The sequence below is a fragment of the Cyprinodon tularosa genome, unplaced genomic scaffold, assembly GCF_016077235.1.
Source record: "Cyprinodon tularosa strain WSP-4 unplaced genomic scaffold, ASM1607723v1 ctg246, whole genome shotgun sequence".
Lineage (NCBI taxonomy): Eukaryota > Metazoa > Chordata > Actinopteri > Cyprinodontiformes > Cyprinodontidae > Cyprinodon > Cyprinodon tularosa.
The window spans coordinates 2,301,337-2,318,382 of record NW_024038913.1 but is presented as its reverse complement, the minus strand read 5'-3'; the positions used below and the strand labels follow the sequence as shown (position 1 = coordinate 2,318,382).

The following is a 17,046-nucleotide window of genomic DNA, read 5'->3' as shown; positions in this document are numbered from 1 at the left end:
AACTAGTGGAACATTCATTTGAATGTTTGTGTTTCCTCTACCTTTAGAGGAGAATATATATATATATATATATATATATATATATATATATATATATATATATATATATATATATATATATATATATATATATATATATATATATATATATATATATAGTGTTATATATATATTACAGTATATAAATATGTATAATTACACTTAAATTACAGTATATATATATATATATATATATATATATATATATATATATATATATATATATATATATATATATATATATATATATATATATATATATATATATATATATATATATATGTGTGTGTGTGTGTGTGTGTGTGTGTGTGTGTGTGTGTGTGTGTGTGTGAGTTTTGTTTTTTTAAATGAACGTTCCTCGCAGTCACCTCCGGACGGCAGCAAAGTCAAAGGAGTTAAATGAGCAGAAATGAGGCGGACGGAAGAAGAAGCAAAGCCTGAAAACTGTTAGGACTGTCCGGACTGTCCTCATGACGAAGGAAAAGTCTGAGTGAAAAAGGAAAATGAGCGGAAAAAACTGCCTGTAATTAAAGTCACAAGTTGTCATGTGTGCTGTGTATAATAGGAAGGAAGTGTCTGTGGAGTACAGTGCGGATCTATTGCCTTCTGTTCGCTGCTGCTCCTCTGCTGCATTAAACTGGAACTAAACTGTAACTGAACTTTTAGAAAATGGAGACGTTTGGGTCCTCAGGGGATCCTCTAGGATTTTAGGTAATTCATCGACAGAGGAGCTTTAAAAGCGAAAATATATTTTTAAAATGTATTAGGAGGATAAATAGAACTATGGCAGACAGAAGGACTTACAACGTCGTGATTTTGGGTGTGGGATTTCTGTTTATTTTCACCGCCTTCACCACCTGTGGGAACGTGGAAGTAAGTAAAATAAACTTAAATCAATTTGTCTAACCTGGTGCTTCTTAATTATTTACAGTCTATTTCCCCAAGTGCTCATTTTAACGTTTGAGGAGAAAGAAAACAGACATCTTTAAACTCTTATGTGTTATAAATCGAGCCAGCTGACATATCTTATTTTAGTTATGGTTAAGTTTTAGGTTTAGTGGATAGAACAAATAAGAAAATTGTGTCTGCTGAGGAGGAGGAAAGAGGAGATAGTCAGGCGCATCTCGTGTTTCTGATTTTCTTAAATGGCAGTGAAATGATCAAACAGGATGCATGACCCCACGCTGTTATTGGCTGATTTCTACTCCTTTGATAAACTCAACTCTTATTTATTTTCATTGCAGCAAACTGTGGTGAAAAGCCTGAAAAACTCAACTTTCAGTGGTAGTGGTTACCACAGGTAAAAAGAAAAAAACCCAAACATTTTTTACAATAGAAAAACATGTAGATGCAGTAACTGTTTTTTATTTTACTTCTTCTACAGTCTAGGGATCATCTATGGGGTCTTTTCCTTCTCCAATCTGCTTGCACCAACTGTTGTCACAGTAATTGGAGCAAAACTGACCATGTTTTTAAGTGGCCTACTTTACAGGTAAATTATTCTGTCCTAATTATAGAATTTGCAGTGAGAAATGATTAAACACATCATGACTGTGCTTTTGTTCAGTGGTTACATCGCAGTATTCATCATGCCCTCTACTTGGTCATTTTACCTGACATCTGTTCTCATTGGCGTAGGAGCAGCCTGTAAGTTCCCATTACACAAATTGTGTCCTTATATTTCACACTTAAGTTTGTTGTCTGTACTATTTAAGCTACTATTTTTCATAATGTTTGATTGACCAATGTTAACATTTAAATTGTGTAAACAATTTTTAAAGGAAGTATTTTACAAAGATAAAAAAATGCATGAAAAAGCCAGAAAATATGACTTGTTTACTTTTATATCCCTAAAAAAGAAAAGCAAGTGTTTTTGGATATTCTTAGTAGGGCTGAAACAATTAATGGGATTAATCAGGATTAATCGATTATTGAAATAATCAACTAATTTTAATAATCTATTAGTGGTTAAATGGAGTATGAAGACTGTAAAACATACCCTATAGCTGACAGAGTCACCAACTTAGAGCAGCAATTACACCAAAATTGTAAAAGAAATGTAAACATTTTGCATTTAAGATAAAAAATAAAACTGTCTGTCAATATGTTCAATGCAGAACTTAAGTGGAAACATTTTATTTTCACCTGGTTTAATTTAGTAAAAAAAATTCTTTATGGAACCTTTGGTTATCTGATTATCAATCAATTAATCAAAAAAATATTCATCAGATTAATCGATTAGCAAAATAATCGTTAGTTGCAGCCCTAATTCTTACCATTAAGATTTATATGTTTTTTGAGTGCGTTCACCAAGAGTGAAATAACTATGCAATATATATACATTTTAAAAAGTCGGAGATAGAAAGTCTGCAAAAGTTTGAATTTATTGTCATTTAATTTAATCTAAACAGGGTAAAAAATATACATACAAGCTTGGATATACTAAGCAAGACATATGGTGAAATGCTCTTCAAAATGTTGCAGGGAAATTTTAGTGTAGAGTTTTTCTTTTTGAACTGATTGGTTTGTTTTAAACACATAGCTTCCAGTACCAATATAACCCTGAAGCATTGTCCATGCACTACATTTAGAGTCTTTCTAGAAACTTAATCTTATTCCAAAATTGATTTACCTCGGATTCCAGAGCTTTCACATTATAATAGGCGTTAGTGTTTCTGGTTGTTCTTGAACATCATAACCTAAGGATAAGGATCTCGGACACAAATAAAACTGGTTTTAAATCATGAACAGATAAGTTATCTTCTGAAATGGTTTTGCCTCAACCTTGATTTTATATCTGTTGGGAAAATCAACGCCAGGTCTACCCCAGTAAAGCAGAGGGTTAAAAAATATATAAGAGTTTCTTCACAGAAGCAGTCAGATATCTTCCTAGAATTGTGGGAAGTTTATAATGGCCGGTAAAAAAAAAAAAATCTGCTAAAGATGAGTGTATGTAAAAGTTTCACTTTTACCACATTTACATAAATACCACTGACCTGAAGCAGCTATAAATTTGTTCTTTTTTCTTAGCCTAATTGCTCACACTGAGAATACACTCTGAAGGAGCCTACAGTGCATTAAAACAGCTGAAGATAATAAAGCTTGTAAATAGTTTAGTGTGACTGCCGCAGGTCTTTGCATTCCATAGAAGCCCTGTTTTTCTCTCGTAACACAAAATCCAAGTTTTGCTTAATCATGCATGCAGTGATTATTGCGCCTGGGATACGACGATGCTATTAAGAGTACCTCCTGAATTAGACCTTAAATGGGTTAGAAACTGTGTCTCCAAGTAAAGCAGTGCATCTTGAGTTTGCTCAAAAACTGTGAAAATCCAGAGTAAGCCCCCTCCTGAGCATTGGAAGGCAAAACATGAGGAAAAAGATATATTCAAAGCAGTTGTTTTTTGGTGTAGCCTCAAATCACTGCAGTACGTTTCAGTTTTGTCAAGGCTTTGGGCTATTTTATATTTAGATGCATAACTTACATAGGCACCAGTGTAACTTGTCCATTCCTGTCGGCATCTGAGTGGTGAATATATCTTTTTCCTCCCCCGCATCGTCCCACAGTGCTCTGGACGGCTCAGGGGTCCTTTCTGGTGGAAAACTCAGAAGCTTCCACTATCAACAGGAACACCGGGATGTTTTGGGCTCTTCTACAGTGCAGGTAGGAAAGTTATACTCCAGGCTCACGCAAAATAAGTTAATGCATTAAATCCGGTAAATGGTTTTAAATTAGCTGAAAATACCCTTTATTTTAGTATTAATTTATATAAAGATATTTAATTAAGTGGAATTTATTATGGAAATTAACATAAATGTTCTATTAAACATATATATCTATAAATCATCCATGTGATGTTTAAGAATATACCTGTATGCTTTCACATTCAACTAAAAATAAGTTTTTAATCAGTCCATATTAGATATTATATATCCTGTATTATACCCTTTCCTGTATAATCTGTATATAGATTCCACATTTATTTATTTTATAGCCTCTTAAAATGACTCTCTGTTTATATATAAACTATTTAGAGTCCATGCATTCATAGTCACTGTACACATGTAAATAAATATTTATATCCTATATAGCACTTCTGGATAAATGCAAACTATATTTCATTGCTTTGCTTTGTGACAGTGTAATGACAATAAAGGAAAATTTGATACCACTCTATCCTATTCTATTCTAATATTATTTTCCAGCATTTGTCATCATAGGACTTTATTTTTCATTGCCTGTGTTCTCAGTCATCCGCGTCACGGCAACCACAAACAGGCTTAAATTGGAAGGCAACCGCACGTTTCGACATCTATCCAGGGGTGTTTGTCAGTTCTGTTGGCTTGCATCAGAACCTTATATATTTCATTGTGTTTATATAAAATACCTAATGTTAAAACTATTTTTTAACCTAGGCTGCAACATTTTCTGTCCAGAGTAAATAACACTTTGACAGGATATCTTTCTTTGCTCCTCATTTACCATAGTGAGATTTTAATAAATCATTTTGACAACATTAGTCTCTACCTGCTCAGCCTGAGCATATTAAAAGCTCCTTAAATCTGCAACAGGCAACTTTTGGCCCCTTCCTTTCTTGGATCTGGCCCATTTCTCATGCATGCTGGCTTGGACAGCTAATTTGTGTTTGCTCCAATTTGCAAATTGAATTAGTATTATAATTACATTGGCTGTCACCTGTGCCAAAGCTCCCAATAGGCCAATGCTAATCTGACTCTGCAGTGATGATCACGGCTGTAATAAACTTATGATTCAGTTGCTCACAGGCTGCAAACACAAACACAGTTTGCTGCTGTTAGTATTAATGAATAACCTCTGCCTCCCATCACTGGGGCCCTGGGAAGGAAACCACATTTATATGGATATTTAATTAAAGACAGAAATAGGTGTAGATATTTGATGGAAGGTTTTATTTTCCTGAACTCTAAATTTTGTTGTATTTTTCATCACAGACAGAAATTCATTTTCTTGAAAAAAATTAATTTAGGGAACATTTTGTACCACTCACTCCATTTTTCAAATGGATCACTTAGCACCCCGCTCATCGTCTTTTTTTTTTTTATTACACTAATCCTCAAAGTGGAAAAAAACACATAAATTAAAGGTCAAAGCGTTTAAGCGTTAAAAAGCCTAAAGAGGCTCAATTCATGCAAAATCTGGAATCCACTAAAATTGCAGACCTGGGTCATATTCAAAGGGTAAAATATTTAAAACGTACACAAACCGGCTCTACTTAACATGAAGCTTGGTGGAAATTTTTATCAGTTATGATTTGCCTGCGTCATTTTTTATTCATATGTGAAGTTGTGATTGTTGTTCTGTCATAGCATGCTACCTAAAGAGCCCCTCCAAAAAAGGAACAGATAATCAAACGACTTTAAGAAGGCAAATTTTGCAAAATATGTTGGCTGTTCAAGGTCAGCTGCTTCTTAAATACAGAGAAAATACAAGCAAATTGAGAAGTTTGAAACCGAGAAACGACATAACCTTAAAAGAAATGATATATTCATCATAGAAAACTTAAATATTTCTGAAACATTTCCGAACTCCATTTGCTGAGTTCAAGTCCTAGTGAGCTAATCTGTCCCAAATTAAGAAAAACATTCTCAAACCAGCTCTCCCAATATAAATTACACTTTGAGGCCCTCTATTTGTTCCAAAAATATTGATTGCTGCAATCAACAGTCCAATGATCAGATCTACTATAAATTCATTGCAGCCCAGACAAGGTTGTTTACAGCCTCCTGCTTGGATGCATCATCTAGTATTAACAAACATATTAGAGTAAACTGGAATGTTGTTTATTTAGACTAAAAGTGTCATGTGATTCATAATGTTTTGGCTTCAACTGCAAAAGCCATGTGCAAAAATAACCTGTAGTGCCAGAAACACCCCCAAATAAAATGGGTTTGTTAAATAAAAATAAGCTGTATAGAAACAGATGATAAAAATCAAACAGAATATCAAGCATACTATTGAATAATGAATATTTAAATGTCCCTGCAACCAGCTAGAAAATAAAATGAAATTTGAATTTGAGCAATTAGCTTTTTAAACTGTGTAAATGTAAGCAATCACTGATGCTATATATATATATAAAAAAAGCACTTTTACTAACTCGTATGACTTTTATGGGTTACTCTGTTGCTCCTGTATTGAAATCACTCCTTAAAACCTGAGATTACCAGCTTTTCTGTCACTAATGACATCACTGTAAGAAATCTGACAGCCAAATTTGTTGTTAATACTAATCAATGTCAGCCCACTGATCATCCTTCTCCCATGACAGGTCCCTGGTAGTATTTTATTAATTTAAGCATTAAAAAGCTCTGCTCTGCTGAGTCAACAGTGACCCAGAGAGTGAAGGCCATCCTCAGAACTGACAAAAGATTAAAGTAGAACTTAAATCCTTTTTTGAGCGAAAAGGTAATAAATAAGGTCATATATATCTGGAAAGCTTTCTATCAGACAATTCAAATTTTTTTTGTGCATGAATGATTTATACATGATTAAATATATATATTTATGTAAAGAAAATTGACCATTTGATCAGGAAATTGTGTTTTTTTTTATTAATATAGAAGTTGTAAAGCTAAAAAAGACTAAAGAATGAATTGCTCTTGGGGAGCCTCTAGTGCCCTGGGGCCATAAGCAGTCATGTAGTTTTCTTATGCCTTGGACCAGCTCTGTGCAGTCTTTCTCTTTCCTCTAAGATAAGTTTTTCTTTTTAAACCAGAATGTTCAGTTCTCAAAGTTTCAACTTTTCAAACATTTGTTCAAAAACCTTGAGGTATAACCACATGATATTAAGTAAACCTAAAACAGCAAACAAGCTTCTTTTTTGGAACAACTGTATACTGCTTTTTTGCAGCTCTAGGTGTATTCATGTTTAGTTCTCTCTTAATGGCATACCTCCAAACATTAAAGTCCATTAATTGTTTATTGAAATATCTTTGCCTTGGGGAGATTTTTAAGTCAAACCCATTTAACTGAATGCAGCAGTGGTTTGCAATCCTCTCAAGAAATCCTGTCTGACTACTGATCGGTGAAGTGCAATATTAATGTTTTTTTTTAAATTCATTTTCCGAAATACGCCTCTGCAAAAATATGTGGTTAAAATCCAATTAGGTTTTGAGTATTTCACAAGTTTTTCAAAAGTGCTTCCCAGATGAAGGTTATGCACAATTTTAATCTTAGGGAGGCACACAAAAACTCAAGCAATAACAGGATATAAACATCTGTAATACCACTAGTATAAATCACTTTAGGACAAAGAAATATATACATTTAGCATTTTATTTCTTAAATGTATGTCTATATATAAAAAAAACCCCTATAAAGCAGATATAAGATGTCTGATTTCTTATACCTTACAATCCATTTAATTATATTTCCAGTCTTTATTTTATCTTCAAAATGAGTTTAGATTATATATTTAAATGCTTATTATTCAAATCAACATGCAGGTATATTAGGCTAGTTTAAGAAATAAAATGTTTTTGTTTAACCTGTTTATATTTTGTTTTTCCCTACTGAAAAAAAAGCTTTAGTTCACATTAAAGCAGACAATGAAAATACTACAAAAGCATAGAACTTAACCTGTAATCATGCTCAAGATGACACAGACTTACTGCTGCACAGCATATTTTTTGCATGATGTCATATTATAGGATTTTTAGAGGAGACAACATTTGTACGGTTCTTTTATGTAATGACAGGCAGATACTTCATTTTTGCATTCTATTGTGTGGATTTTTGTGGATGCTACGCACCATAAACTTCACACACAGAATGCTGACACTGGGATAACATGGCATACAGAGAATATATAGTGCACTATATAATATGTAAAGAGCTATTGTAAGCAGGGTGTGTTTGTGCAGCAGGTTGAGGTTGGTTAGATTTAAAAGCTCCCTAAAGGAAAGGTGGGCTGCATATTTATGTCGAGTGAAAACAGACAGCGTAGCTCTGCTAATGATTAGAAAACACACAACAACACAAGCCTTTTCAATTCATTTATAGTGTCATTTTTATTTGCAGTATGCTGTTTGGGAATCTTTACATTTACCTGGACTGGAATGGAAAATCTGAAATATCAGGTAAGGTTAGACTTGGTTAATAACTGTTGGAGAATAAAAGGAAAATGTTGCATGGTGGTGGAAGTTAAGTTTAATCAGACAGGATTAAACGAGTGGCTATCATTCTGAATCTGTTTTAGTGTGATGGTTTTAAAATAAAGCTGTTTATTTAAATCTCAGAGAGCAGCAGGAGGAACATTTTTCTGTTCCTGTTGGTCGCTTCCATTCTTGGCACTCTTTGCTTCTTGGTGTTGAGGACGAGCCACCATGAAGAGGAAATGCTGTCTGAAGAGGAAGGGCAGTCGCTGCTCTCAACTCGTACAATGTAAAGGATCCTCCTTTAGATAATTATCCCTTTTTCTTTGTGGTCTTACAAAATCAACCAGAATATAGCAACATCAGCCCTCAGGAATAACAGATAAAATCAAAAATGAAATAGTTATGCATTAACTGTTCTTTCCCTTGATGAATCCTCCCAGAAAATTATTTTCCTCCAAATTGCCCGCCTTGGATTTTCCAAGTGTTTCGTCAAGATGAACTTAAGGCTTGGCAGGCATTCTGAACGAGTTTTGTCCTTCAAAAAAATGACACTGAACATTTTTGCCATGATTATTGCAATTTCAACACAGTCAAGCCCAATCACAGCACTTAAGAAGAGTAGGTTGCAATCAGGCAGATCTTGGGCAGCTACGATGGAGAAGCATTGAGTGTGGCAAGAAAAGCCCTCAGCCCCCCCGTTTTCTTTAGACATGTTCTGATTCTTATGATTGTCGACGAGATATATATTTATACATAAAAAAAAGGACAACTGAAAGTCAGTTTAGTGGAAAAAAATACATTGTGATGGTACACATTGTGACCTGGCAGAAATACGAAATTTGATCCCTTCCCATTGGTCAACCTTTAAATATAACTCTGATTCTAACAGAGCAAAAAAAAAAAAAAAAAAAAACTGCAGAGAAAGATCTTATCTTTCTCTCTCTCTTCAAGATATGTTTTTAATGTTTCTCTCTGGAATATATCCATTATTACTTAGTGTGTTTGTTTAATTTACTTTGGCTGATTTGAGTACTGTAGAAGGTAACATCACTTTTTTCCCCCTGCTGTTTAGGTACAAGAACAGGGCAAACACTGCCTTGCAGGATACCAAGACTGAATTCCGTAAGTTTAAATGGAAAAAAAAAAAAACATTAAGTAATTTCCCTCTGGGATTATTAAAGTATTTCTGATTCTGACTCTGACTTGAGTTCCATATAGTTTGGCATTTCTTGTTTCTGCAAAATAAACATCCTGTCTTGTTTGTTTACTACTAATTATATCTGACTGTAGATATGGTGACTCTTGTCTTCCCCATTTTGAAGACAGGCTAAGAGAAACAGACTTTTTACACTAAACGCCTGTGCATTAATTGCGCATGTTACAAGTAATCTGCAAAGATTGCTGTTCAAATGTTAAGATGTGCAAACTGGTTCAGTTTTTTCAAAATAAGCACATTCTGATGCAGGCAGATGAGGCTTTAAGCTATAGAGATGGAGGTAATAATGACAGTTTTTTTAGGTCATGATAATACTAAATATAATGTATAGTGAACTTCACATAGGTAGTCTATCTCAAGGTGTGAGGAACAAGGGTAGAAAAAACCCCAAAAAACCTTGAGATATCGCTATCATCAGAAATGTTTGTTTGCATTTTACAACCGGATTTTCAGACGTGCTACTGTAAAAAAGATGCAAAAACCGCCTGAGTTTCAGCTTTGAAAAACTGAGTGAATTTCAGATGCAAATCGCTTGTCGGCTTCTTTAAAGATCTGCCCTGTACATTTAAACACGTGTGCACGTATTGTAAGATGCTCAAAACCTTCTGAAGATCAGGCCCAAAGTGCTGTATGTATCCAGGCATATTAATGGAAAGTTTAGGAAAGGAAAAAAAAATGCAATAAATAAATAAAAGGCAGGTAGAAAAACAGCAGGGAGGGAATTGTAAAGCAAAGCCCATTCAGGGGTTAGGAAGAGATTAACCAGAGATAGACCATGGCCAAAGTCACACTTTGAAGAGCTTCCACACAAAGATACTTTGAACCCTGGCAACAGCAGATAGATTGATTGCATTGAGCAACTCTTCAACCAGAGACAATGTTAAAAGCACCTCTACTAAGGTAATGGGAAATGACCTGTACTTATATTTTTCATTCACTCATTCAAGTGAATGATGGTGGCAGGATTAGAGTTAAATTAATACAAAAACAGAGTATACTGTATTTTTGATCATTCTGTATAACATATAGTATATAGACAGTATCAGTACAAACGTGTTATGGTTTTAGAAGTGAAATACCATGAAAAATCTTTTTTTAATTGTAATTAAAAATATTGAGATGCACCTTTACACTGAGTAAGGGATGGACGATGATTAAATGGTGAAAAGTCTTGGCTTGACACATGAGAAATTAATTAAAAAGACTCTGTTTGCTAAGCAATCCCCACCGTTTTTAGGGCCACAATTGTTATTGGCAAAAAAAACGTAATAGAATTAAAAAAAGTAAGAATAAGAAAAGTTAAAATTGTAAAAATGTTTTTAAAGTTAAATAAGAAATTATATTTGCACACTATGCTTTTCCTATTATATTTACTAAGAGATATTTGCGGAACATGTCTGTTTAAACAATAAATACTGCTTTTAATACACATCTTACACATACCTTTTTATGGTAATCATTACATTCTTTATTAAGGCCAGGTTATTTTACAATATGGTGCTTTTTTTCACCCCGGAGTTTCTACAGTTAATATTAAACCATCATATTGTAGGTCTAAAACCCCCATAATATGATTTTTTTTTTCTTTTTTGGGGGGTTTTGTCACATTTGACTGCTTCCATTCTGCAACTAGCAGGAAGTCACAGGCAGTTTTGTTTTTCTTCAAGTAAAACTTGCTTTCATGTGGATTGAAATCTCCCTTCTTCGCGACAGAGTACACAGACAGTGCCTTAGTGTGAGTTTATCTCAGATTATCTCTGTGTTTGTCAACTGGAAACTCTGCTGCACTTGCTCCTGCTTTCGGTGTTGCCCCAGGTTGTTTGGATGATCTGATTGCTCTTTGTCTCGTGTGTATCTTGTGTGCGTGCAGACTTGTGTGCACCTGCCTCGAAAGATATCAGGTTTATCAAAGATGCATGCTGATTCATGTCAGGAAAGGGCATCAAGGCATACATAAACAAACCTGCTGGGATCTCTGCCCTAAAATCTAAATTTCTCTAACAACCTGAATGGAAGCCTCTCCTGGGTGCTTGCCTTTCTGCATTTAAATGTGGCTCTTTGGCTCATTTTCCCCATCATCTTTCAGCACTGAACTTTAATTCTAAGAAGAAAATAGGGCTTTAAAGTCTGCTTTTAATCCACATTTAGTGGAGCAGTAAAAGAGCCACGTTTGTTCAAGAAATATGGTATTTTATTAGCAATTTAAATTAGTGTATTAATTTTTTTTCTTTACAGAAACGATCCTGCAGCTATTGAAGACTAAAACTATAATACTTCTGAGTCCCTGCATGGTATACAGTGGTAAGGGAAAATGACTAGATGTTTTTTCCTTTAGTGAAATAGCTGAAGTTGGAGAACAAACTGTCTCTGTCTTCCAGGACTTGAGCTGTCTTTCTACAGTGGAGTGTATGGAACGTGCATTGGAGCAACTGCTCACTTTGGAGAAGCAGCCAAAGGCTTGATTGGCATCTCTGGGATTGTGGTGGGAATCGGAGAAATAGTAGGTGAGTTTATTTACTGCTCTAAGAGATTTAAAAAACCATAAGAGGTTTGTTTAATTCATGCTAGTGTCCTCTGTCCCATCAGGTGGAGGTCTGTTTGGACTATTGTGCAAAAACAGTCGCTTCAGACGGACCTCAGTGGTGTTTCTGGGAATGGTTGTCCATTTTATTGCTTCCTACTTGATTTTCCTAAACATCCCAGAGGATGCGCCTGTCGTCTTTGAATCCACCACCCAGAAAAATCCATTTCTAAGTCCAAGGTAAGTAGTTTGTCTTATTATTTAACAGAAGGGAAAGCAGGCCTCAGGAAAGGCAGTTTTTATTCATGTCATGTTATTAATAAGCGCTGTGTTTTCTCCCTCAGTGCATCCATTGCCCTGTTGTGCTCTTTCCTGCTTGGACTTGGAGATAGTTGCTTTAACACGCAGCTCTACAGCATATTGGGTTATGTTTACGCCGAACAAAGCATGCCTGCTTTCGCCATCTTTAAATTCATCCAGGTAATCCTCGATTGCCAATTCTCAGACATTGTTAGCAGAGCCAAGCAAAGCTCAGTCAAAATGTTGTCCTGTCAAGTGTGAAATAAATTCAGCTGAAGCCTCATTAATAGGGATGGAAGGTGTCAGAGAGGAAAATCTTCACCCCTCCCTCTTTTCTTTGCTGCAAAGTTGATCTCAAAAAAAAAAATTACCCCTAGGAAATTGTGATATTTTCTAAGCTTGTCTTTGGAATAATGAAACCTTTTTTTTGTTTTTCTCAAGGCATTAAACTCACCCATGCTTTTAACTCTATACTGCCATGCAACATGAAGTGCCTAAACAATATCAAACGTGTCATGCTTGATTTAAATATAATAAAACTAGATAAAGGTTTATCACATCTGTCAATCTAAATATTGTAAGTAGTCAATTCACTTCAGTTAGTCCCATTTTTTTTAATTTACACTTAAAGAGACGGCGCAAAACTGTCACCTATGGGAGACTTCAAATGTGAAATCCTCTGCTAATCAAAGAAGAACACATAGGTCTTTTTCATCTTTCCCAAAAACGTCTTGCTGGTGTAGAACCGAAGGTTTGATTTAGGCAGTAGTTTTATTTTCACATAGGGCCAAATGAGGATAAATTAAATCAGTTTTGCATTTACTTTGGTTAGCAAACAGACCAATTTGCTAGATAATCTTAAATGTTTACTAATGATAAAAAATAAGCATAATATGAAAACAAAAAAGCAGTTTCATTGAGCCCAATCGAGGCGTAATGTGTAAGAGTTATAAATGTGTGAAGTGATTTTGAACAGCACTTTGGTCGGGTTTGAGTTGTTGCTGGTCTTTTGTGATCATCAAAAACAGTTGTCTGTGTTCTATAGCTAGTGCATCAAAAATAGAAAATGGAAGAAAAGAGAAAATTTTACATTGTTTTTACAATATAAATACTGTGCATCTGGCAAATAAATTATCAATATTTAGCTGTGGAGATTTTTACAGTAATCGATATGTGAAAAAATAGCATTTTATTTAAGTGACCATGCCAGAAACTGTGCGGAAAACAGGATGAATGTAACACCTTATTGAGGCTGTTGGGAACAGTGAAGTTTATAAAGCATTACAGCTCCTGGGAGGAAGGATCTGTGATAACGCTCCCTGGTGCATTTAGGGTGCAGCAGTCTGTCACTGAAGGAGCTGTCCAGTTCTGAAAACAGGTTCTGGTGTAGCTAACTTTTACCTCCGATGCCTAATTAGCTGTTTCTGTTGCTGGCATTTTCCCCTGAATGCAAGCTTTAGTGGTAGTGATAGACCGATGCATTGGCTAGATGATATTCTTGGCCAATATTTTCTTTTTCTTCATGTATCGTTTTAAGCCGATAAGATTTTTTTTTTATTATTATTTTGTAATTTTATCACATAAATGGAGATGGAGAAAGCAATATCTGCCTAAGTAATAAAGTAAAAAACTTTAGAAGCACAAATCAGTGATTGGTCAGACTGATGTCTAAATAATCAGTATTTTTCCCCTAAAAAAAAAACTTTTATTGGTAGATCTTGGACTAGAATCGCACTTCTCTCTCTCTTTGAATGACATGTACCAATGCTAATACTAGCTGACAGGATAAAGAAAGTTCAACTTTCCTGATTGCAACACATTAAGACCTTGCAGCGGTCCACATTAATTTGTTACCTTTACTTCCAGTTCATTACAGCCAGATAACATCCAATGCCAACATTTTGATATTTTTTTTAGAATTGTAGAATAAAATGAAGCCTTTCCCTTTAAACCCTGTAGTTATAGTAAAGTAATAATGGATTATGTTTTTACTTAGATGTTGAAACACATCTTTCATTTTGTAAACATAAACAAAAAATAATCTTAAATGTTAAATTTCGAGGAAGAATTCACTATGGTGGATTTCCATGTAAAAGATTTGGCACTGTTACAATAAATAACAGGAAAATTGTATATTTTCAACTTCTGAAAATGTCTTTGTATTTTCTTTCACTTGCACACCCCTCTCAAAAAGGATTCAGTGAACAATTAAATTTATCTCTATACATATATATATATTTTTTAAAATACAGAGCATATCAAATATTATATTTGGCTGTTTTTGTGGACATTGGCCTTTAATATGGTTCAGCTGTTTTCAGAGTCAAGGTTTAACTATAGAGATAATTGAAAAATAACACCTGGTTTACTGTTGTCCACTTTCTCACAATTAATTTACACATATATATACTTTGCACACAATAAAGTTTCTTCTTTGTGCCACTAGAGGTAGCTCAAATACCACCGGTATGACATTTACCAGAGTTTGAAAAACATGGCTGTGCTCTACAGTTGAGATGTTGCGAAGCTTGCGGTTCTTTCTTCTCATAAGAAACAATAAAATGTTTTTTTTGTGTGTGTGTGTTAGTCTGTGAGTGCAGCAGTGGCGTTCTTCTACAGCGGCTACCTTCTGCTGACATGGCAGCTCCTGCTTCTGGTCCTCCTGGGTTTTATTGGAACTCTCTGCTTCTTCGTAGTTGAGAGGATGCAGGACTACTCCATGGTTTCACAGGATTATTGAACAACAGGAGATTGTGATCATAACCATTTGTGTCCTGGAAACAATTATCCTGAAACAGTCCTGTATTTTTATATTTAATAATGTATTATTCTAATAAAGCAATGAAAACAACAGAGAGCTTAAAACCATGTTAAGTGTCATAATGTATTAAAAACAATTATAAGCCATGTTTAGGAGACTTTCCTTATCAGTTCACTCTGTAGGATAAGTTTCAATAAACACTTGCACCTAATTGAGTCTTTTTATCAAATCTTAACCACTTATCTTATTTAATACTATTTTTTATTTCTAGCTCAGGTTTGTTTTAATGAAAATAATTTTTGTATCTAATCTGTCTTTGTGAATATCAGTGATACTAAGTAATGCCTGACAATCACTACTTTCTGTTATGTTTGTACATTTTGCTTTATAATGTCAAGGTTTCTTCCTTTTGGTAAATCTTTGAATAATAAAATATATTAATACCCGGTGGAGTCATGTGCCTGAAGTGAATCAGCCATTTAGTATCATATAAAAAAAAAAAAAAAAAAAAAAAAAAAAAATATATATATATATATATATATATATATATATATATATATATATATATATATATATATATATATATATATATATATATATATATATATATATATATATATATATATATATATATATATATATATTCAGACAGAAAAACGTTGCAGCAGCTTGATGTATTTCTCCTGTTTTTAACATAATAGCAAACTAATTTCCCTCAGAAAAAAAAATTAAAATCTTTCCTTTAGGGCCAGGGGCGTCTCTAGGTTTAAGACACAAGGGTGGCTCAGCCCCTAGAAGATAATGCGCGCGCCAAGCGCGCGCCGAATTTTTTCAGTGCACCTGCTAAGGCGTTGTCTAAGACAAGGGTGTAACTTTGTGTTGAAAGTTGGTGGGGACGGCTCATAAGGAAAGGGAGCTACCTGCGCGACGCCTTTTTTTGTTTAGTTGGAAAGGATAAAGCCAAAAAAATGCGAATAACATTTATCAATTTAATGCTTACAGTTGAAAACATAACTGTTACAATATTCACTTATATATTTTGTGCAAAAAATATCACATAAATCTAAACAGACAGTACAAATCAAATAAATATATCAATTTTGTAGAACATTTATTGACAGTCAATTTTGGGTCACTTTTTAAAATTAATTTACTTTTAAACCAGGACTCGGACAAGATCTTATGGGACCTTAAGCAGAATATGATTAAGCAACTCCGTCTTTCTGTCAAGAACATCCACTAGCAGGGTATCCAGGGGGGGATTTACCATTAGGCAATACTAGGCAGTTGCCCAGGGCCCCAAGTTCTGGGGGCCCCATAAAACTCTGTTTCCATGTATGGTTAATACAACTAATCCTTATTTGTGCACATTAATTATGTTTTTGATAAAAATCCTTTGGCTAAAATGCCATCAGAACGCTGATAAATAGAGAGGAAAAAGGGACAAGAAGAGAGGGACAAAACCTAGAACAAATAATGGATGTCTATTCTATTAACATTTCACTATCTGTAGAATGGGTCTGTTTTATGGGTTTTCTTCTCAGGGGGCCCCCTGCCTGTCTTTGCCTAGGGCCCCAAATTTCCTAAATCCGCCCCTGAGGGTATCAATACTGATTTGATAGAATCTGGGAGAGCGGACCATGTTCAACCATCCATTTTCTTTAACCTTATCCCTCAGTGGGATCAGGAGGTGCTGGTGCATATCTCTAGCCACGTTCTGGGTGAGAGGTGGGATCACCCTGGAGAGGTCACCAGTCTGTCGCAGTATGTTCAACCAGCTTAAAAGTAATCGGTAATCAGATTTATTATTTGCACTTTTACTAAGTGAACTTTCTATCTCCCTTAAATCTGAAATTCCAATGCCAAAATTGTTTAAATCTTTTATCTTTGGACCCCCTGCAGAGTGACATCACACCTGCAAGATCCTATCCTTACCTTCCTGCTAGATTGCAAAAAGCAGCTTGCTCATGAGTTGTCAACATAACACGCTAAATCTTAAATGTACGTGTACATATAAAAGAAAAAGGGGCGCAGTGCTTGCTACTGAATGGCAACACTATCAAAGTCAGGAAAA

At 34.6% G+C, this 17,046-nt stretch overlaps 1 protein-coding gene across 1 annotated transcript; it reads left to right on the top strand.

Moving 5' to 3' along the window:
• The first annotated feature begins 428 nt into the window (after positions 1-428).
• Positions 429-15,424, top strand: LOC119785318 (UNC93-like protein MFSD11). Its single transcript, XM_038287897.1, has 13 exons — positions 429-912; positions 1,284-1,339; positions 1,424-1,531; positions 1,607-1,686; positions 3,606-3,702; positions 8,098-8,156; positions 8,316-8,460; positions 9,247-9,296; positions 11,626-11,691; positions 11,769-11,894; positions 11,977-12,151; positions 12,256-12,391; positions 14,799-15,424. Exons 1-13 carry the CDS (start codon positions 823-825, stop codon positions 14,949-14,951), a joined length of 1,341 nt encoding a protein of 446 aa, XP_038143825.1. The 5' UTR covers positions 429-822; the 3' UTR covers positions 14,952-15,424.
• Positions 15,425-17,046: the final 1,622 nt, after the last annotated feature.

Coding starts and splice junctions, on each gene's coding strand:
- LOC119785318 (XM_038287897.1), top strand. CDS start 823: ATGGCAGACAGAAGGACTTACAACGTCGTGATTTTGGGTGTGGGATTT. Junction 3,703..8,097: donor TGGGCTCTTCTACAGTGCAG/GTAGGAAAGTTA, acceptor TTTTATTTGCAG/TATGCTGTTTGGGAATCTTT. Junction 8,461..9,246: donor CTGCTCTCAACTCGTACAAT/GTAAAGGATCCT, acceptor CCTGCTGTTTAG/GTACAAGAACAGGGCAAACA.